The 24,557-nt window shown below is 36.4% G+C and overlaps 1 protein-coding gene across 4 annotated transcripts; it reads right to left on the reverse strand.

Annotated features, from left to right (window-relative positions):
* Positions 1-3,028: 3,028 nt before the first annotated feature.
* On the reverse strand, positions 3,029-23,859 carry LOC112689410 (PR domain zinc finger protein 1). 4 transcript variants are annotated; one of them, XM_025563104.1, is made up of 11 exons: positions 23,578-23,859; positions 9,267-9,332; positions 7,464-7,637; positions 7,276-7,392; positions 7,113-7,163; positions 6,256-6,381; positions 5,980-6,112; positions 5,155-5,602; positions 4,114-5,075; positions 3,748-3,976; positions 3,029-3,643 (listed from the first exon to the last, which is right to left on the reverse strand). In XM_025563104.1, the coding sequence occupies exons 2-11, from the start codon at positions 9,273-9,275 to the stop codon at positions 3,328-3,330; spliced, it is 2,565 nt and encodes an 854-aa protein (XP_025418889.1). In that variant the 5' UTR covers positions 9,276-9,332; positions 23,578-23,859; the 3' UTR covers positions 3,029-3,327. The 4 variants fall into 4 exon arrangements, with proteins under 4 accessions (XP_025418889.1, XP_025418892.1, XP_025418890.1 ...); XM_025563107.1 differs by lacking the exon at positions 23,578-23,859 and adding an exon at positions 19,676-19,694; XM_025563105.1 differs by lacking the exon at positions 23,578-23,859 and adding an exon at positions 13,755-13,890.
* Between the last annotated feature and the right edge of the window lie 698 nt (positions 23,860-24,557).

Here is a 24,557-nt window from a genome sequence, read left to right on the forward strand (position 1 = left end):
TCAAAATCATCCAAAATATTGACACTTTAATCTTGTTAGGTATTATTTAGACCGCACTGTTGTATTTTAATTAGCTTAATTTATTACACGTTAAATCGTATTTAGCTTGATTTCATCAATTGTCTGGAAAAGGAATTCCAATTTTCAAATTACTTTCAAATCACACTTTAAATGTAAACAATATGCTCTGGTTTATTTTTGTTCCCTAATTGTATATATTTTATAACATGGCTAATTAATCATTAATGAATCAATACGTAATTATGCTAATTGTAGAAATAAATGAGCAAATATTATATATTATGATGAAAGTGAAATAATGAAGTTTAAATTCAACGTGATCAAGAATTAACAGCTGAAATGAAAGTATTATTGTTTATCATTATAATGCAGTTATATAATATTTCTCAGCATAAATATAAAATAATACAATTTTATGTCTGTATGATATACTTTTTATATTATGTTATTGTGTATATTATGTTATTATCATAACCGGTTAGGTGTGTGATTGTTATCATTTTTAATTCCCGTATTTCAATTTATTTTCCAATTATTATTATTTATTATTATTATTATTATTATTATTATTATTATTATTATTTAATCATAATTATAATTTAAAATTTTTAATGAATAATAATTTTATAAATATGTTGTAATAATTATAATATGGAAAAGCTTTAGAAAGTTTGTAAAATTAGTCACGCAATGATAAGTATTGATTGAAGTTAACATTTAATATATAATAAACAGTGTTTTTTTTAAGTTATTGGAAGAACAGAGAGAGCTTTTATTTTTTAATATGACTATAATATCAATAATATCAAAATATTTTATTTTACTGAACATTTTAATCAAATTACAGACGTACTCACGGGTACGGCAGAAAGTGCATGTGCTGCATCTGTCATTTTTGGGCCGATTGATTGGAATGTGGCTCGCGGCGTTTCAAGTTATAACTACTTGGTAAAAATATATGATCTGCCGGCCCAATTCATTATTTAACATCGGTAGATAAAATGTATCTGAATCAAAATTGTTATTATATAATTTGTAAAATTATACTTAATTAACAACAGATAGGTACCAAGTAAAAATTTCAAATCTCGATGAAAATCAATTTTGAATCTACATAAAACAAACAAAAATCGTACAATAATATTTACATCGGTGGTAAAACTTAAAAACCTTACTGAAAATGATGTAATATAATGTTATAAGTGATTATTTTTATATTATATTCAGTAGACAAAGCTTATTGATTTATTTGTTATTTAAAAAACAAAATACAAAAATAAAATCAATGTAATACTGTATTCTGTGTTTTTGTTATGATCGTCGGATGGGTGGGGATATACTTAGTTATACGAGTATATATATAAATTAAAATGGTTATATTTTTTATTCATTATACATCTAATACAAATTATACATTGCATATATTAAATAATTATATATTATTAAGATCAATATTCACTATTATTCATTTCATATTATTATTATTTTTATTTCTATTGATATCATTATTTTTGTAACAGTCACTTGGTGTTTTCAAAAGCAGTGAATAAATCTAAGGGAGTATAAATTATGTTTACATTTGTCAACTGTAAATATATGAATAATTATTGTTAGTTTATCCATTGTAGTAATATTTACACAACCTTTGTAAAATACAATCAATAATTTTAGCAATTCAACATTTATTTGGCCAATTGTTAAAAAATTGACAGTTTTATTTTGTATGCTGCATCTGTAATTTAAAGTATGTATACAACTAGGAATCAAACAAATAATCAATGTAAAATTAAATAATCCGTATTATTAAAATATATGATTTATCGAATTAATATGAATTTAATGAGTGTTAAAATAATGGACCCACTCAAGACGTAGAGTTACTTATTTTCTTGTATAGTATTTATTCTGCTATAATATGCTGCAGCTTAGCAATAAAATTAATATGCGACCAAAAGGGGTACCTAATAATATTTTGATAATCTATTACATGTTGTAGGTATTTATACACCGAAACGAGAAGGTTCAGGCTTTAAATTTAATTGCATTTACAGATTTACCAAAACGAATTCATTGTTTTTATTATTTCTATAGAAACACAATATTTTATTTTTTTACCTTTTATTTCAATTAACTGAGTTACGGGTTTTCGTGAGCTACATTAATATTACATTTTAGGTATATCTAATTTTATAAAAAAAAAAAAATATATTGCATTATATATAACATACATTTGTATATTTTTATGTACTAATGTTATTACAAACTTTGTCTACTTTTCAATTTTTACTACAAATATTCATATATAGTTAATATTTAAAAATTAAAAATCTACATTTTTCTAATTAATTATTGTTGACGACAAAAAATTGAGTTTATTATTTGTAACTAGGTATCAGTTATAAATAATGAAAGTAAAATAAAACACATAAAATATTTTATTCGACATAATAATTTATATCATATTGTATGTATAATAGCAAAAAGTAAATTAACAGTTCACATATAATATTATAATAATATTACAAAATTAAGATTTTATAATGTAGGCAAAATGATAACATTATTTTTAACTGTGATTTTTTTTTTGCAAAATTAAAAACGAAAAAACATAACCTCAAAAAACTAGTGCCCTCACTATCAAATCACAAAAAAAAAAATATTATAACCAATTTCCTTCCCAATATTCAACACATTCATTATCTACAAAACATAACTGAGATCAACAAAACTTCGTTCATATCGTACAATAAATACACCTAAATAATATTAATAAAATTAATTATTACAATATAATATGCATATATGTATAATATATTCATGTATGTAATATAAATATTTATATTTTTACATTTTACAGTCTACACAAATAGAAAAACTCGAGAAAAAAAAATTAGGAACATTACATTAATATCTGTTTTTAAAAGTACAAAACTAAATATCTATACAAAATTAACAATCAGTACATTTCGCTAAGTTTATAAAAAAAAAAAAAAAATTAAAATACAGCTTATGTTTCTGTTCTAAAAAAAAAATTTTTTTTATTTTTTTTTGACGAAATTTCATATTAATAAATATTTGGCTTCTTTGAGCTTATCGAGTTTCATCCAATAATAAAAAAAATAATAATAATAATAATAATAATAATAATTACGTGTTTAAAAAATATTAGCCTTTTCGTATGGGGAGGCCACTAATGGTAATGATCATTGAATTCATTGGTGACGCCCATTAAATCCGTGTGGAACAACAATCGTTTTATCGACGTACGGTCTCGGGATGCAGTTCGTGTGAATTTGTGTGTGCATTTTAAGTGCACTCGATGAAGTGCCTCTGTTCGATGACCGAGGGCCGTTGGATCTCTTCCGGTTGGACGGCGGTGATTGCTTGCTGATGGTGGTGCGGCCGCAAGTGAGAGTACAAATCGTCGTCGTCGTCCTCGTGCTTGTCCACCCGGGGGGGTCCGCCGTACATTTGGTTCGCGTCGTCCACCTGTTCCATCATGCCGCCCGCGTAACCGTTGTTATGATACGTTTGATAATCGGGACTGGTCCGTTGTTGCTCGACCGCGTCGTCCTTGCCGCCCGAATACGGTGGCCTACACGACGTGGTCTTCCAATGGGTTCTGAGTCAGAATAAACACGCACCGTTAGCGTTTCCGCGCTTGGGGGGGGGGGAGAACTAAGCCTAGCGCGAACGCACAGTTGGCACAGGTAAAGCGATACTGACCTCAATCCGCTGGCGCTGATGTACGACTTTTGGCAACAGTGGCACGTGAACGGTCTCTCGTTGGTGTGGATGCGCTTGTGCAGTTTCAAATGCACCAGTTGAGTGAACGTGGACGAGCACACCTCGCAGACGAACGGTTTGTCGCCGGTGTGCAACCTTGAATGGGTCTTGAGGTTGGACGTGGAGCTGAACCGTTTTTGACACACATCGCACTCGTGCGGACGTTCGCCTGCAAACACGTTAAACAACCGAATTAACCGCGGTCCGCGTGATGATCGATTGCGATTGGTTACGGTTAACGTCTTACAACCGTTGTTGGGTTACCGTTACACGATTTCGCGCGATATCATTTTGTCATATGCTTACCGGTGTGCACGTAATTGTGCTTTTGCAGATGGGCCAGCTGTGTGAAACTCTTGCCGCACGTTTTGCACTTGAACGGCCTCTCACCGGAGTGCGTTCTCAAGTGCACTTTCAAATTGGACAGCTGACCGAAGGTTTTGCGGCACACGTTGCATTCGTAGTGCATTTTACCGTTTTTCTTGCTGATCGGGTACGGCAGCGACCTGTAACCGCGCGAGTTGCCGGTGCTCCCGGGACTTCCGCACGGCGACACGTCGTCCGGCGACATCGAACCCGCAGGTGGACTCCCGGCGCTGGATTCCACCTGATGGTTGCTGGGATAATGACACTGGTACCCGTTGCCCTGTGGCGGAAACAGATGCGTCTGATGGTGGTACGGCACGTATTGGATCTGCTGACCGGCGGGCGCGGGATAGACGAGGATCGTCGGCGGCGGGCTCCGGTGTGCCTGGTGCAACGGTGACAGGTGCGGTGACATTACTTTGGTCGACGAATCCGGGCTTACCGACGCGTTAACGTAGCGCTGCATGTACGGTGGATCGGCGGCTGGCATTTGCGGCGGAGGCGTCATAGACGTGATCGGCGTGAGCGCTGGCGATTGATTTGTCTCTTTGGTTTGCAGCAACAGGTTTTCTAAAAGCGACTTCTGATCCCTGGGATATGGATATATAACTGATGGCGGAGGTGCAACGATCGGTTCGAGCTTAAGTTTCTTCGGCTGCGATTCAACGGAATCGGGTGACGTACCAGACGATGACGACGGTTCGGCGTATTGTTTGGGCGACTGAGGTCGAACAACAATCACGGGTTCGGCTATAGCCGGAGGAGGTGTTGGCTCCTTTTGTGGTTGGTCGAAATCTTTTCTATACTGCGAGGCTTTGCGCAGTTTGATCTTCACCTTGAGAAACTCGTTAGTTTCCACTTCAACCGCTTCCTCATCAGGTTTTGGCAATTTCGATTTCTTACTAAAATAATAAAAATTGGAATTTAAAAACCGTGATGTGAATAATCATGTTTATCATGAGTTATTTTTAATATTTTTACCTGTAATCCAAAATGCAGTTGGAGCTATCGTCAGAATCGGATAGATGTTCGGGTGGTGTGGGTGCATCGTCATGATAAGTGTGGCTGTGATACCCTTCGTCAGACCGCACCGAATTGGATTGAGCGTATCCTTGAGCCTTTCCTTCGTCATCTATTGGTCTCAACCTCAACCCGTCTAACCTCAAAACGTCAGCATTTCCATTGTCGGCGTATTCTTTGACTGGGCTAATCACTACACGTCGCATGGACGTCGCGTTATTTGTCATTGCTTTGTCAAATTCGTTTCGTATATCGTCATCCTGCCAGTGCACTCGGTTAACTGTTTTCAATGTGACATCACCACTATCAGCTGGCTGCGGTGGTGGTGTTGGAGGAGTTGATGACGATGATACCGTATCTGCAGCATCGGCTAACATAGGTAACGTCGGTGACGTAGATGTTTGTATTTCTGTTAATCGAAAAGGAATATGTTAATAAAAAATGTTTAAAGTGTCGAAAACTGATTGTTCAATTGAGCTAAATCATTTTTTATACCTTTCTATTACTTTAAAATATTATACAACTCTTTAAATATGTTTGATTAAATTCTACGTATTTTGAGTATACTTTAAAAAATTGAATATCATACACATAATGTATAAAAATACATCGATAATCGTGATTCATTTTATTTAAATAAATAAAAAAATAAATAATTATTTCAATGGACGAGACTAATTATATTCTAGCGCAAACACGGCGTATTAGATAGGCAAATCTTATACATACCGGTGTGTGTAACAATAACATTAAACAAGGTGCACCATGTAAAAATATTTTACTCACTTCCTTGCATTCGTTGTATCATCTGTTCGACACTAGATGGATAATTTAGCCTTTCAGCGAATTCACGACAATACCAAACAAGAAGTTCTTCATTTGGATAAACTGGCCGTATAGTATAGAAAAATATGTCAGTCTACAAAATAATTAATTTTAATTAATATAATTTGATAATCTAATATACGTTTTAAACAAAATTGAATTATTGCATTCAATTTATAAAATATTTTCGAGTTATTTTATCAAATTGAATACTTATATTATACAATTTTAACTTACTCCACATTGACACGCGATCAGATTCTGAGATTGTGGTGAATATGGAGCACTTACATACCGCATCCAATTAGATTTGGTTTCATCGTACGTATTGATATAATAGAACGGTTTGTTCTCTTTATAAATCTGTAACGGTATATAATAATAAATAAATGGATAATAGAAATAAACAAAATGAAAAAAAAAATTGGAAAAATAGGCGATAGTTTAGAACAGAGAGTCAGAACGGATACCATTTTCACAGATTTCGTGAGTCTATGGTTAAAACCTTAATTTGAATTTGATGTTGAATCAGATTTCCATTTCTATTTTTTGCCGAACTTAAAATTAGAAACTTTATATTTTTCTTATTCTTATTTGTTTCACATGAATATCAAATAATGATTATATAAATAATGTCAATAGTAAAGAGTTAAGGTAATGCAATTTATTAATAAAACGAAAAATTTAGAAATGAACAAAAATGAAATTAAGGAAATTGAAATCATATTTAGATTACACAGTTAAATTATATGGATACGTGTAGTACTAAATCTAGTCATTGTATCGATCTTCATTAAGTGAAGTAAAAACTTAAAACGTATAAAATATGCGATGATAATGCTAATAAGAATTAATATATAAACGTAAATACTAAAGGATGAAAAAATAATTGCTATAGAATAAATTTAACTTAGTAAGTGATAAAGCAATAACCATTATAATAAAAAAAAATTATAATTTTCATGTTAGTAGTTAATTTTTTCAAATTCAAAAAGATCGAAATCTAATAAAAATGTTCCTAGATTACCCAGTTTAAAATCCTTTTTGACTTTCTGATTCAGAAGATAGATATCAAAGTAGCCAAAGCAATTTACCTGTTGGCGCATTTTCCGCCAGAAATTATCTTGACCTAGCATGAGTTGAACCTAATAAAAAAAAGTATGGACAGATTTGTAGATAAGAGAGCATCATTAAACCCAATAACATATTAACTAAGAAGCATTATAAAAAGCTATAAGGATTTTTAATAAAACTTACCCTCCAGAAATATTTCCTTTTTCCGTTTGGTGCATGTTCCTTGACACAAACTTCACCCACTAATGGGCCGAATCTAGTACCCAATGGAATGTATATAGCACTCTTTACACCAGTAATCTAACAATAAAATGCATACATTTAGAGACAGATAAAAATAAAGACATTTGCCATTGTCTTTGAGTATTTACTTTCTTTCCAATTTTTTTCAGTTTAAGGTTTCTGGGTAATGAACTCTCCGCTCGATTTGGGTTATTCGGATCTGGCGGCTGGTCTAATACAATGTAGTCGACAAATTTGTCAAATTCTTCTTCTTTGATAGAATTGAAGTCAAATGGCAAATCCGATTCCATCGGAGGCGTTTCCTGAATGGACAAAAAACATACGTGAATTAAAATTAATACACCCAAGAGCGAAAAAATAAAAATAAAAAAGCATTATTGGTTCAGGGTCATTGAGTCTATTGATTTTGCCTTCTGGGCGGATATATTTTTAGCTGAATGCGCGCATTTTCGTCGAATCACATGGCCAAAAAGACAACTACATTGTTTTAATAGCATACATCGTGATAATTGCCGAGGTCGGACATGGTGCATTTAGGGCTGGGTATGAGTAGGATCTTGGGGTAGGGGCAAGGAGAAGTCAGAATATGGGTCACTAGTGCCAACTGAGAGCCCTACAAACTGCACTATCGATCGTGTGGATTCATAAATATATATACTCTCAGTGCCAGTATTTCGTTATGACGCGTTAGCCAAATTAAAGATGCAGTTTATGCATTAAGTAGAAATATAAATATATTTTGCGAATCTTTAAAAACAAGTTTTTAAAAATGTCATTTAAGACAAAAGTAAGAACTTAGATACTCTATTACAATCTTACAACATGCAATTCTATGTATACATAAATATGTTTATAAATAGCATGTGACCTTAAAACTATTATATTATTAGTACAACTGGAAGGCCATTCGTTAGTAACTATATACCAAAGAAAATATCAATATTATTTCTGATTCAGAAGATACTTGCCAAATCATGTTGATTAGGTGTAATACGAATAGAAATTTGTCTAATACCCTTATAGTTTTAAACAAACATGAAAAAAGTCAAATTTAAATTCAAAGTAAGAGCTAATTTTAATGTTTATTAAACTATTGGAAATAATTGTAATGCATCAATACTTGGATGTATTCAACTAAAATGAAAAAAAGAAAAATCTTAGAATACTTCGGTAAAAGGTTATTAAACTTTAACCCTGAAGTAGTAACCGATTATGGCTGCTGTCTAGTGTCAATCCGTCCCGACAAAATGGCGGACCGGAAAGTTCAATAATGTAGTTCTAGACAGTGTGAGAATAAAATCGATTGGCAGTGATAATGCAGTAAAAAAGAGTAATGAACAAGAAATACCGAGACAGTGTTTATTCAGACGAATAAAAAAAAATAACGACTCGAGAAAAATGAAACAATTGTCTGAGGTCCGGGGTGACCACCATCGGACTAGACAAAATCGATATTACAGCAAATAAAATGATGCTATGTCTGGAGAACGAGAAAATAAAATATCGCAGTCTGCCAGATAAATTAATTTTTATTTTTTATAATAATATATTTCAGCTTCCAAATAATATTCAATTTTAAAGACATAATATTTATACAGTGCAATAAAAATACAATGTCTTGTTATTAGTTTTAAAAATATATCAACCCAAACAAAATCATAAATATCATAAAAATGATAAATTACGACAGTATTGTACTTTTTTTTTTTTATTCAATTTAAATAAAATAAAATTTATTAAATTATACAATTAATACAAAAACTACATATTAATATATAAATACATAAATATATTTTTACAGATACTTTTGTTTTTTTAAATGATATTCAAAAAGAGGAAAACTAATATTAGTTTATAAGAAACCCTAAAGCGAATACTAAAAATTATACAAAAAACTATTATTTTTATCATCAAGCTAAATTTAAATTTACCTGTCTCATTTTAAATCGTTGAAAAGTAACTAGTTCTCCATAAATCGTCTGCAATTACTAAACAACCTGTAAACAGAAAATAAAATATCCATTACACTAAAAAATTATTTTCTATACAAATAAAAGAATGGCAAGACTTCTTCAATACAAATATTTTTAAAATATATATCTGGAATTATTTTAAGATGGCTATAATGATTGAAGCTCACTTAGTCTGTTTCCTGCATTAGAATTATTTATACTCAAGCGAAAAATTCCAAATATCTTTACGCATTCTGTATGTACTCAAACGTTTTGTTCAAATAAACATATCGCAATTTATAAAAGTAGTATAATGTATAAATGGTTTGGATGACTTATTCTTATATCACATAATTAAAATAAAAATTATTTGTGAAAATGAATATTTTATTTTTATTTAGTAATCTACTTAATTTGTAATCAATGTTTTGTCCTAGGAAGTAATTACATGTACAAGTTTCGTAATTAAAAAAATGTATCGGTACATATATAATATATATTGTTAAATTTAAAAGCAAAAATGTACGATGAAATATTGAAATGTATATGAACGTTAATGCAATCTCCGATACTATTCCATCGATCTAAGAAAAATTATGTAAAAATATGTCAAATTTTAATTCAACTAAAAGTACTTAGAAGTTTTTACAATTATGGTAGAATTCAACATTAACATAAATGTATTACTTATACTGTAAAATGAACAACCCAACAATGGTAAATTTTACTTCCTCAATTGATACAAAAAATTATTGTCAATACATGCGCATTGTGTGAAATTGTTAATAAAAGAAATGAACAAGATTACAAGGAATCGTTATTGAATGAAAATAAGAATGCATAAAGAATATTAATTAATAGCTTATTTATTTTCAATGTTCTAAAAATAAAATAATTACAAGAGTTGATATCGAGAAATATTAAATCATAAGTAATATTTAGTTATTTGTTTTATTTTATTCTGAAAATATTTAATTAAGTAAATAATTAACATTCACCACCATTATTCGCTGTATTGATTAAGCTCACATTTGGCCTTATTTTACAGTACTATTATTAATTCTGAAAATTAATATAAATTGGCTACTGCAATTATATGTACAGTTAAGTAAGAAAAAAAAATTATATATATTTCAATTATGATAAGTGCGATCATTATTAATGAGTATAACATATTAGTGTGGTTTTAAATATATTTTTTTAGTAAACAAATGTGTATGAACTTCGGTAAACATATTCGTTTTTAATAAAACAATTATAACTTGAGTTTACTATTAACTGTCACATTTTTATTTTAACTAAAAATATATTATTTCAAATTTGAAAATAAATAAATTGGGTAAATCTAGTTTAACTCACTTCAAGATTATTTAACTTAATTTGACAAACAAAATCAAAAAATTAATTGATGTTTTAAAATAAGTGCCCGAGACACCAATACGTATTATTTAAAATTTTTTTTAAAGTTCGTATCATAATATTAAAACGTTTTATGTATATTATAACACATCCCAACATTAAGTACTTCCATTCTCAATTTTTAATTACTTACAGATACAAAAAATTAAAATATTTAACATATATTTCCTGTTAATAATATTATTAATGATTTTTAACATTTCAATTATTGAAAAATTAAAATTAAAATTATGTATTACTATGCAGTGATGTTTTGAAAATGTATTATTGGCGTTTAACTTTTACATTATATATTCATACTGACATTATATATGGCTTTATTCAATTCCATTGAAATTATATTTATATTTATATTTATAGTGTTACTTAAGAGTCTAACTAATCTATAATGATATCGCCAATTTGATTGATATATTGAATTAAAGTCGAATGTTCATTATCCTTTTATCAATATCAGCTTATAAATATGCATTTAAAACCAGAACATAATTGTAATTAATGTTATTGCTGTCAAATACTAAAGAACATATAGCTAATATTTAATTGCATCATAATTTGTCTCGGTCTTACGCGTATATGCTTAGCAAATGCACCAACTGATAAAGTGCATTGTGCATTTTGGTCAAGGACGTTCAAGCGATTATCAGACCAATACATATAGGCCTATTCTGTACATACATCACTTCACTCCGTGTGGTTCGACCGTATAAAGAGATAAAATAATTATTTATATTAGCTCTTTTAGTTTTCAATTACTCAATTTTATTACTTTTGTCATTTTTACAATTTTATATGAATCGCGTAAAAGACTTACACAACCATCATAAAATGTCCTTCATCTCGTTATCAGAATCAAGGTTATGATATTAATTTTAAAAGAAATTTAAATAAGTATATTTGTTAAGTTGATGTTATTGTGTAAATACGTTGGCATATAATTTTTATGGAATTGAATGAGAAATTTATCTATTAAAATAAATATAACAATGAATTAACTTCTGCAGAGTCATGAAACAATTTCAAAAATTACATTTGTCGATGTACCTAGGATTGATGAATGTAATTCATATTAATATATGAATTATACAAATAAATGTATATAAAGTATAAAAAGTATATAGAGTAAATTATAAATTATATAAGTAAAGTTATTATATGGATTCGGATACCAGATCACCGCGTAAACACATAATTTTACGCTGTTTTATACGCCGTACTGAGCATACTATAAGTGATATACATTGCACTAATATTTAATGATGAATAACAAAAAAAAAAAAATAAAAAATGATAATTTTGAGTTGAAACAGGTGTACTGAAAATGTGTACCAATAATTTCACAAAATAAAAAATATATACATAATATTTATGGTTTGTACAGGAATTTGACACTTAAGTATACAGAACCCAAATTTATAATGTATTCATAGAGAAAAGAATTGCATTGTCTAAAAATTAATTTTAACGGTTAGAATCAGCTTAATACATTTATCAATTTGCACAAATTTTATTGACCGATAAAAACGATATAATGTCGTTTTTAAAAAATAATTTAAATTCTCGTTATGCGTTATAAGTTATAAAAATACAGAACGTATAAAAATAACGTAATATATTGAATAAAATATTTTTCATAGTACATATATATAATCCTCCGAGAACACACGATAGAAAAGTTATCGAAATGCAATTGTTTTTACGGAGATTCTCTTGTGAAAATATTTACTTCCCAACAATATGTAATACTAGCTTAAATAAATCCAACAAGTGTTATAAGAACAAAAAAAAAAAAAAAACCCTAAACATTTCTACTCAATAGGAAAATTATGCTTAAAAATGCATTCCATACTTAGACATTACAAATTTGATTAATATTCTACTATTTAATTATATAAAAACTCAATACACTTCCATTGTATTATGAATGATATTATTTTAATTGATACGGTTGATTTTTAAATGTTTCATACTCTTCGATACTTATTAAACTGGTAATTATATTATAATTCGTGACTCCCGTAATAAAAAAGTGTCAAAAAGAAGTTAAGCATTTTGTCTTATAAATAATTTATTTCCAGAGTTAATAAATTTTCCTCGTCCAAACAGTCAAAACATTGCATTATCATATCGGTACACACAGGAAAAAAAACTACCTACACGAAATGTATATTTTCCTGGCATTTATTTCACGTTACATAAACGTCTCATTAAACAACTTCGTTTTTCTTTAGAACAATGTGCGAGATAATATATATTTTTAGATCATTGCAATATAACACGTGTTCTTGATCAAATAACGTATTTATTTTGGTGCTGAATTATCATTGGCAAAAATGTAACCATCACATGCATTAGACAAAAACGATAAATTGTAAATATATAAAAAAGCAATTAAAATTTTCATCGTTTAATAACCATCCAATTTCAGAGAGAGAACAATTAATTCTCGACGTCATACACAATACGAATATTATGAAACATACCGGAAAAAAAATATCAAATACGTATTCCGTGGTACATACGTATATAAATAGACCCAGCGAGGCATACACAATTACTAGATTATTGACGTTCACGGCCGCAGCCTTGGGACTCCCGTTTTACCCGTTGCACATACACGATGTGCACTTCATGGCGATCAAAACTTGATCTTCATATGCGTCCCAACGCAATAATAACAATCAAATGTGAAATGGGAACGACAAGGAAATAATACCGCAGATATACGTCCTATAGGTTTGCGTATTTTGTAATTCAAAACAAAACACCATACGTAAAGAATAAATACGTGCTCGAATTGATGTTGAATACGGTTCGCAAGTACGATAGATTTTCACCATACATATTTAATAACGTTCACGTTGAATAGTTTTTTTATTATTCGTATAGTAGTTTGATTCGTGTTTCTAAGCATAAGGATACGAGCCCCGTTCTCCCGTGTAAGAGACGTATAAGTTATATTGCACACCCGAGTAATATACGAAAACGACAACGGCGGAGTTAAACTGCGACATTTTTCTAAAGTAAATACGCGTAATACATGCTTACCCTGCAGACGGTTGACGGACGGCCGGACGAACAGGACAGAAAACGAAAACGAAAAGTGTGCGAAGCTTGATAAAAAAAAAATTTAAATAATAATAAACAACAAATGCTTCTAAGCAATCAGGCGTTGTACTGACCTAAGGCAACACACCGGTCTGTGTGCATCGAATTCCGGCTTGCACGACGAGGATACGCTGTGCTCTCCCACCACCACCCAACTTACCGTCGACGGCCAGCGATTATCATCCCGTCGTCGTCTAGTCCCTGGCACGGCGCGCGCGCGCCCGAGCTTGCCCCGTACACCCGTTGCACACATTATCCCCACTTCGCGCGCGCTCGCCGACACGGCAAACGGCGTCGATTGCATTTCCGCATGCGCCTCGGTGCATCAGGACGACTACGCAAGCTCGGAGCAGCACTAGCGGCAGCGGCACACTCTCGCTTTTTCGCCAGCGCATGCACGTCGGCGACGCTTTACACGTACAACAAAACTCGGTCAACGGTCAACGGTCTTACGATTTGGCGCTCTACTTGCATTATATGCATATATATATATATATATATATATATATGTATGTGTGTGTGTGTGTGTGTGTATGCAAGCGCACATTCGACGTTCCCGAATCGTCCGAAAATCGAAATAATTTTAAGCCGTATCGGACGGAAAGCAATGCACATGAGATTATTTATTGTGTTCGTGCTTATTGAAATACAGGACGCGTAACGGTTTCATAGGAACGACGGGGCATTGCGAATCCATTTATTTGCATTACGGATAATACGTTTGAGCGAAAAAAAAATAATCTAGTGCAGTAGATGATGCACGAGGGAATGCACCTGCGTCACACGGCGACAGGAAAATAGAAATCAATACTCCTCCGGTAGATATCATAAGCAACAAATAATTTAAGTGGTATTTCACATGTACATAATATTATACGTACACGAACGGTATAGTGGTCGACTTGTGTTCTTGAGCGTTGAATTAATTTTTTTCTCGAATTAGTTCATTTTTTGTAACGCAATCGAACGCGACGCGCGTAAGCAATTCATTTTTTTACTCACGCATATTCTTTATATCTTTATATACGTGTTTTTATTTGTGCACAGTACGAACACGTTCGTACTACGAAAACCATATACTTGCACCGTGCGTGGGTTCTGTGGATATTGTCGCGCGGTGTATACGGTGCCGCTGAAAGTGCATCAAGGTCGTCACGTAATGCGCTTGTTGACGGCGCGCGCGCACATTGCACACGAAAACTGGGTCAATCACTATCGCAAAGATTATTTTGCGCGTAAGTAAATATAACGCGAAATCAATCGGGGAGGGAGGGGGAGAATGAAAAAAAAAACAATACAACTAAACATATCCGACACGTTCGTACGTTATGTTCGAGTGCTGCGGTAGCTGCAGAAGGACGGGATAATGGATAACGTGAGCTGCAGCGCGGTAGTCGAGTGCACGCCGGGTGGCGCGACGAGAGGGGAAGAGCGGAGAGGCTGCCTGCCATCAATCGTTTCACGCGAAAAATTCGAAGGGAACAAAACAATAACAATAACAAAAACACCGGTGCAAACAAACGAACTAATAGTAATAATCGCGGACGCCTAACGGGAAAAAACGAAAATCGACCAGGAAAGCGTAACGCGCCGAGAGGTGTCAGCGTCGGTTGGAGGGGGGGGGGGGCGAGAGGATGGTGAGGGGGCAGGGCCTTCCCGGGCCGGAGTATAGCGGACAAAAGTTCATCAGGTCACCGAGATGACGGCGTCGGCGGCGACGAAGACGACGGCGGCTACGAACGACGCGGCGCGTAATAATGAGGACGTTCGGTCAGTGGGCGTGGCCCGGCGGAGGCCGCGTACGTGAAAGAAAATCGGAAGTACCCGCATACACACGCGCGCGCGCGCGCGCGTGCAAAACCGCCACCGCTACGACGCAGCGGCAGCACTCCTTCCGAGTTCCGAGTGAAAGAGTCGGTCAGACGGCCGCAGGGGTTTTCGCCGCCGTCGCCTCCTTTCTCTTCGCGCGTTATCACCCCACTCGTTTTGACGTAACGGCTCCGCGCGTTATCGTTTTTAAACTATTATACGCGTGATACGTCTGTCGGCGGCCCCCGCAACGGTTGCTGCTCGTCCGTCATGAATCATCGTGGATCGTTGCAGCCGACCGTTTTCGGCTCGGGACGAGAGGGAAGGGTTTGTTTTGATCTCCTGCGCACCTACCTGCCTGTCTAACCAACCGCCTCCGGAACGGTAGCGAGTTGATGTGTGATTTTTTTTCTTCGATGGCTAGACGGGAAAACGATTTTCGTCGTGCGTCAAGATACGCAAAAATACCTGACTACCTATCGCCGCCGCCGCCGCTACCGACTAGCCTCGGGTCAATGACCAACTTATACAAAACACACACACGCGCGCGCGCGCGCGCGCACTCGCACACCATATAGGTAACGGTAACCTAACCTCAATCTATACGTACATTTTATTTTATCATTCCATTTCTTTTGTCGATTCTCTTCTATAATTTATTCATCGGCTCATTGACCTTAAACCGTATTAGCGTTTTAAAGGTGGTATACGCGCGCCGTACTACCGTCGTAGTGGTGTGTGTCATCGACACGCGTCGCAAAAAATCGACTCACTTCGACGGCACCGGTGACTTGAGTGGGTGAAAAACACTTGGGTAGGTACTCACGGGGTAATAATCATCGGAGACGGCGACGGGAAATTTCCGACCAACAGTAAAACATCATTTTTATTCCGCGCTGTTCAACATTTATGTTTTATAATGTACGCCATGGTGTCAAGTTGTTTTGTAACATTTTTGTGTTAAATTTCTTTTTATTTACGATGTAACGAAATAAAACAAAAACTCTCCTAGAATGTATAAAATCCAAATGTCACAAAAGTCAATCACGCAATATCACGATTCGTATATGTCAAAGTTAAATATTTTTGGCATTTTACAGCTCTTTTACGAACAAACAAAAATATTATTGAAAACGAAATATAACTAAAATTTATACAAACAGTATTTGAACATTCAAATGTACTTTTCAAACACTAACAGCAAATATTTTTCGTCGTTCCTTATTAATAACTAGGGCAGAGGACTTGTAGCTCTAAAAAAATCACCAAATATGCAGTTATCTATATACATAAAATATGCATTAATAATATGCATTATAAAATTAACAATATGCCTTTAAAATTTTATATTTTAAAATGAATATTTAGGAAGAAAAATGCGGACTTCTTCTTCTGTAAGTATTTATTAATTTAATGATAATGAATATGTTTTATTTAAAGTTTAAGCACAACTTATATGTCACAGTAAGTATTGAATTATTTGAGTTTATGGGCTTATGTGTTTTAACCATTTAGTTATAGGTTTTGCAGGAAGTAAAAGATTAGGTGCAAGGTGCTGTATTTTTAAATATTACTACACGAGAAGGCGCTTTAAAAAAAAAAAAAAAATTACATTATAATTTAATAACATTATTTTGGTCGAATAAAAAAATAAATAAAAATGTTGACGACAAAATATTGATGAAATGATAAATTGTTTAAAATATGCATCTAAAAGTATAACATGGATGAAATATGCCCTAAAAACTAAAAAAAACTCAAAATATGCATCTATATGCAAAATAAAATTTCAAAACTAGCTTTGTGAAAGCATGAAATGCATTTGTTTCGTACTCTGCTATTTTTGTGACTGTGCTAAAAAAATATGCAAATGCTATAAGTCCTCTGCTCCATTAATAACTGTACAAGGGTGGTCCGTGGACGGTTCTCGTAAATGAATAGATTCGATATAATTGTATACGCCCATCTACAAACGAAAGTACGTACGGACGAAGCGGGAAAGACATCGTCATCATGAAGTTTAGTATATTAAACATGCACCTATATTTAATTTGCTTAAAGCATTACTAAGGGGATGATGTAACGCGCATGCGTGTAAGTACAAATAACTTCGTGTTTAATGTGTGTATGATTGACCACATTGAACACTTTTCGTGCATTGAATTTTATTGGATCGAGTAGAAAAAAAAATCCGATATTATCTAATGTGGAAATTTGACCGTCATTTGAATAACTACACCGTACACACGCGGTAGCGCAACGTTTACTGTTCAATAGCGATATTCCCCCCACACCTTTGGTTTAGAATTTAAAATATACCAAGACATGAATGTATATAAATTTAATTAGGTACCTAACACTATAACCACTAATATTAATTAATTCCAGTGTTTACGGTTGCGAAAAAAATAAAATAAAATAGATTTCTTATCGTCCCCTCCCAACTTCCCCACCGTACGGCAGACGACTTTTACGGGCAATGCCACGACGGTGACCGGTCGATGAACTCTAGTGCAGCGCGCCGGCACCGGTATAATAATACGTGATGCGTGCGTATAAATACGTACATGTGTATACCTATAAAGCTAAGTCATACCTATGCCTAAACCTATATACCGGCGATTGCAGTAATACGATTGCCAACTGGCAGGGATCTTGTAGTCTCGCTTGAGTCGTACGGGAACAGACAACAGGTCGTGTAACGATGCGTATCCGTGGTACCGTTGGGACGGAATCGGTAAAACGTCGGAAACTCCAAAATTGTTGCCAATCGCTCGCGAGATCCAACGGAAACGACCCGCGGAAGCCGAAACGAGGAGGCGCACGCGGGCGCGGCATTCGAAATACGGCGAACGAAAGAAAAAGCGATGCGCGATGGGAATTCGACGCCTGGACTAATGACCTCCTTGTAAGTGGAACAAACCGGACAAGACAGACACTCTTCTTTTCGACGAACCGAAGCTTTGAGCGCACAATTTTTTTCCCCTCCGATGACAAATTTTCTATTCCACCGCAGTCTTGGTTCCCGTATACGTGCACATATTGCGTACAAACACGTACACACACACGCGCGCGCGCGCACTCGCGCGCACATGCACTAAGAAATCGCTGTGGCCGTTGCGGTGTCTTATTGTGCGCGCCCGGACAAGTAAACTGCGGCTTCAGCGAAACGTCTCGTAAATAATACCGTGGTACAATGTAACACAATACCGTGTACTGCCGTGTGACCTTCGGTACCGTTATAACTACCCTTACAACCGAACCGGGAAACGGTACTTCGAAGGACAAGGTTCCTTGTCGAAGGCCAGTGGGTTACGCTGCGGGGTGGCCGGCCTACGCGTGAAGATGGTGCGTATCTAATGAACCGTTCCAATTGGGAACGCATTTTTTTCTACGCCATAATTAGAAGGAAAAAACATGCTGAAGGTCACGTTTGTTATTTTAACGCCCGTCCGGTGAATAGGTACTGATGTGTGTACACGAATTAGTGCGACATGATTCAATGTTGCACCATTATATCATGTTCACGCATACGTACATACATGTATAATTTATACGTTTTCTTCTGGTATGAACAAAAAGACATGTCGAAATCAACGTTTAATCGATTCATATTAAATACATACTTGTACGATTTTGTTTTACTGTACTTCCTTAAATTTTCGTTTTATTTCTACGCGCTCACATAAAATATCTCCGTGCATCCGTGGTAAAAAAAAAAAAAGTATATTTATATTGATTTATAAAGATCTTTCTTTTATATTGAAAATGATTTCGTTATTAGAGTTGAGGTGATGTTCAATACGATAATAAAATGTTGGTGAAGCGAAACATAATAACGGCTACCTGCTGTGCGGACGGGGGTTTGAAGAAAGTTACGTGTTGACCGTACCGCGTACAACTATATTGTTTGATTTCATGACACATTGCGCCATACCGAAAATATCCGCGGCTTCCCGTTATAGATCGCAACAAAGGTTCGGTTACCGGGAACTACATAATAACGTAATATAATAGTGGGCAAAGCAAATACGCACGGTGCGTATACTAACCTGTTGCAGAGGAGTACGCACGTCGACCACGTCAGGTCATCGGCACTCTAGGGACGCTATTCGCGTGTGACAGGTCAGGTCAGTAGCAGCGTCTGGCCACCCACGAGACTTTCAAATAAATGTTGTTCGTTTCGCGTCGAACGCAACCCGGCGATGAATCAACGTCGGCGTAACGACATCGATGTACGTGCCTGATATTATATCATCTGGGAATGTATTTCCGTACGACGTGTGCGCACGGGGTGAGCGAACAAAGCGTGCGAGGCGTACGGGTGAAAAAATTACGCGCAACGGTCGAAACGGGAGAGGCGAAAAAACGAGTGGGAAACGAAACGTAAATGCCTACGAAAATCGCCAAAAAACACACGTTAACCGGCCGCGCGCGCGAGGATCAACGACCGGCGGCGACCGATGGTGCAGCGGCGGCGGTTTCGGCCGGCATGAGTTTTTATTTTCCGCGAACGCGTCACGTAACGTGTTCAATTAAATTTTTAACCGAGAACTCACTCGAGGCGTTCCCTTTTTACGCGGCGCGCGCACCGACTCTCGAACGCTCACGAAAAATATTCGTGGCCGGCGGCGGCGAGAGGGGCGGACCGGAGGGGATAAGATTTATCTCGCGCGACCGTGCGGCGTCGGCGAACCGTGGGTGGGGGGTGGGGGGTAGGGGAAGAGTATAATAATAACAACGTTCGCGATTCCGGGAACACGAATCGATTATAGTGCACTGTTGTTTGTACACCTGTCTCGCTTCCCCTGGGCCGACGATGAGCGGCCGGACAACAACCTCGTCGGTTCGCTCCGCGCCCAAAACGCGGACGATCGCGCGCGCGCGCGCGCGCGCACTACGCGTAATAAACGTACACATTTACACTGATGTCCGTGGACGCGCCCCCGGGTACGTTCGACCGGGTGCCATCGTCGGCGCGCGAACCGGCCAATGAACTCGGTGGCCGACGACGTCATCTCGTCGCACCGTGCAATATCTCGTCCGGCGGCCCGTAAGACACACGGCCGTCACAGCCACCGCGCGCCCGTGTCCAATCTTCTTCTTCCGTTCTCCTCTCGTTTTCACGGCGTTCCGCGAACGCGCAACGCGCACGGTTCAACTGCGCGTGCACGACCGGTCGCCGCTCCGTTCGTTCTCGTCACGCACGTGCAACGCACCCGCGCGGCCCGTCCCGATTTTGCGACGTCCAAAACGCACAACGGATCCACCGCGGCACGGACCACGTTCACGGAGTGAACGTTCGGCTCTTTGCACGCGGCATCGCAGTACTTCTGGCGCGCGATCTCTTAAGCGCCACGCCCGATAACGCGTTACATCAATATGTTTCCGTGTCCTCCGTCGTTGCGCCGCGCAAATCGTAGTTTATCGCAGAAATCTCGTAGCCCGCACGTCGCATATCACACACCGCGCACTCCAACGGCTCCGTAAACATCATCGTTCTCGCGCCGATTAATTATGCCGATTTTATGATTATTACGATGTATCGTTTTGGCACCGATTCACGCGCGTCTCAACTCCGGTTCTCGGCGCGTATATACTAGTCGCGGAGAATTTCAGCGCAAAAACCGTGTGGCAGCGACTCAAGAAGAAAAAAAAAAAAAAATAGAAAAACAATTTACGATCAATGACGTTCGCGATGCAGAGCTTCCATACCGTTTCGCGTACGTGCACGTACAGCTATGCACATTACACGCGATATACCCATGCGCGTATCAGACGATAACAAAACTATATTCAATAATAATAATAATAATAATAATCATCGTTCGAGAACAACCGTCAACAACGCGTTTCTTCTTGAGCAACGCGCACGTTCGCCCGAGAACGACGAAGATGTAAACAAACACGAACGAGTGATAATTACAATATACGTGGGACGCGACGACGTACAAAACGTACGACGAGGTCACGCGGCAGTCGCGGCCCCGAACACAACATTGTCCTGCCAAACGCTCACGTACGTAAGAACTTCGACGGGTGTGTCGTCATCGTCGTTACCGTACGGGTACAAAGTAAATGTATATATACATGTATGCGTGTACGTATTAATATTTTACTGCGCCGAAGTCGTTCGAGGACGGGATGAGGTGACGACGAGCAAACAAAAGGACTCGCGTCTTTGGCACAGGTGGTTTCGTGTGCTTGTTCGTGTCAGTGCGTACGATGATGGATGGATGTGTACCGCCGAACGGGGTAAACGACACACGTCGGCGGCCGAGGTTCCCCTGCGTATAATATTATCTCGCGGTCGAGTAAAGTCGAGTTTTTTTTTTTCCTTCCTCTGTTCGCGCGAATACACATATGTATAAATATATATATTGTACCTATTTACGATTTTTTTCACGGGCGAAAGGCCACGGTTACACCAGGTGGGGAAGGCGGTGACGGCGGCGGGACGTTGGTCTGGTTGCGCGTCGCGCAGAGTTCACCGACCTGCCCGGGCGACGGTCGAACACGCCGTCGGCGCGACGTTTGGAGGGGCGAGCGTTGCGGACGGCAAGGTCGCGCGGCCCGGAGGGGTAGTGCAACTCCCCTTCCCCATCACCTGTTCCCTGGGCCCCTCCCCCGTCGCCCCCGCACGCCCGCACGAGGACAATACACCGGTCAATGGCTTCAGCGAGCGCGCGCGCGTCATTCTCACGCGGCCGCGGCTATATTGGGATACGGCGAAAATCACCGGCTAATGAATGGATGAGATAACGACCTGTTGATCGTGGATCGCGTGGAGGCGGCAACGATGGTTCTTTTGTGATACCCCGCCCATGGTTCCGGCCCGGTCGTGTACCGCGAGGTCATGACGGTGTCCGCGGTGCGCGATTTTGATCTACGCGCGTACCTACGTACCGCGGACAATCAACCGATGATGACCTTATCGAAATGATGTACACGCAATATTACGTGTGTGGACGCATAATAGTTTATCATTACTTTTACTCTTTAAAAAAGAAAAAAAAAAAAAAGATTCTACCTTTTGGTGAAGAGTATAGCTAAACATTACATCTTATTGGTGTTTATTGTAGTTCTTTGTTGTGATCCAATAATCCTTACAAAAACCATTATTGTAGACATATAATGAACTAATGTGTTATTAATCCTGCAGCAACCTGCTGCAATGTAGCGAATAGTACGATGACACGAGGCTGTGTTGAGCGACCGTAAAACAACAAAAAGCTCCCTCTCCCACTCCGATAGGTTGCGTATATTTCACGGCCGTCTTACCGGCCGGCCGGTTCGACCCAACGTGACACGATCACCGATTTCTGAACGACGCAATATTTATCCCTATACAACAATGTATCATATGCGAACGTTTCATTATTGCGTTCGTTGTTTGCGTGGGTTTAATACACGCGAAAATCGTTCTCCGTCCTATCGACACCTTTAAAACGTTTCATGGTTACCGAGAAAAAAAATCTCAACCGGTCTAAATTAGATCCTTTCGAAATTCAAAATCTAACTGAAATTTATTTTACATTGCAAATGGATTTTATAAAATATTACTTTTATTACAATTTTCTAAAGTAAATTTAAGGACTCAAAATCATTATTAAAGATTAAAATAATTGATTTCTGACGATAAAAATGTCATTTCAAATAATAATTTTTGTTATTACGAGTATAATAAAATCATAAATACTTAATTCGTTGCAAATCATTATCAGTTACAGACCAGTGTTTATCATATCTTATGAAATGTCAGTTTAACCATTCATTTTAATTAAATTACCATCCACTTCAATCATATATTATTTTAATCAACTACAGCTCAAAAGAATAAACAAAAATTAACTTATGTGTGTATAATACGGAAAATTATTACTATGTTAGTTACATTATAAATGTTATGGTTGATAATAGTAAAATTATTCGAATAAAATATGCAAGTACTCACTCAATTATTGTTCGTATTGATTATTATCCTATAAGCGCGTTCTATGTTGATTATTAGATCATTTCGAATTATATCCAACAAAAAAATGCACTCAAATGAATATTTCACGATTTTATAAAATAAAAAATTGTTGTTTACGATCAAATTAAATATATTATAAACAAAATATAAAAATATAATAATTATAATATGTAAACGTCTTTTAATAACAAATGCGGAGTATAAAAATGCAACCGATCGGCGACAAGACTCGCACGGTCACCTGTCTGCGCTGACACTGTGGATCAAAGCACTTCCTTAAACTTAACCTTCAAAACGAACCGACCTCTGGTGGAAGAAACGGTATCTCCTTCCAACCGAACGCGACCGGTTCTCGAGCTCACGGCGCAGGCCGAACGGTCGATGAACTCTGAAAGTAAACGCCACAGGTAGTCGGGGCCGTCGCAGTTTACAGTAGTGGGGTTACATACATTGTATATACATCTATCCAGCCTTCCTCCTTCGCTATTCTCTTTATTATTATATTATTTAACGGTACTGCACCGGTTGTTACAACCCTCTACTGTCGCACAAAGTGTCTGTGATTTCTTTGACGTGTCCAAGGGGATGACCGTGAGAAACCGTGAGATTATTCGGTTCTTTTTTCGATATCTGAATTGCAACAATAGTATATGGAGTGCGATAATATGGACTGCTTTGCAAAAACCAATGATATTTCCACGCTTAATTGAATAAAATCGCCTTCGACGAGTGTCATCGATCATTGTATAGGTACGATTATTTTAATGGTAATTAAAAATTATACGATAAAAGTATACAATATTTTCGTTGTACATATATATTTTTCGTTGTTCGCCAAAACCAGATCCAAACTGGTTTAAGATGAAATTATACTCTTCCTCTCGAGTGGAACAAGTTAATAAAAATATTTGCCCAAAGAAAAATCCGGTTTTTTCCCCTTTAAAACCTCACACCGAAAA

The sequence above is a fragment of the Sipha flava genome, unplaced genomic scaffold (assembly GCF_003268045.1).
Source record: "Sipha flava isolate LNK unplaced genomic scaffold, YSA_version1 43_pilon_pilon, whole genome shotgun sequence".
Taxonomy (NCBI): Eukaryota; Metazoa; Arthropoda; class Insecta; order Hemiptera; family Aphididae; genus Sipha; species Sipha flava.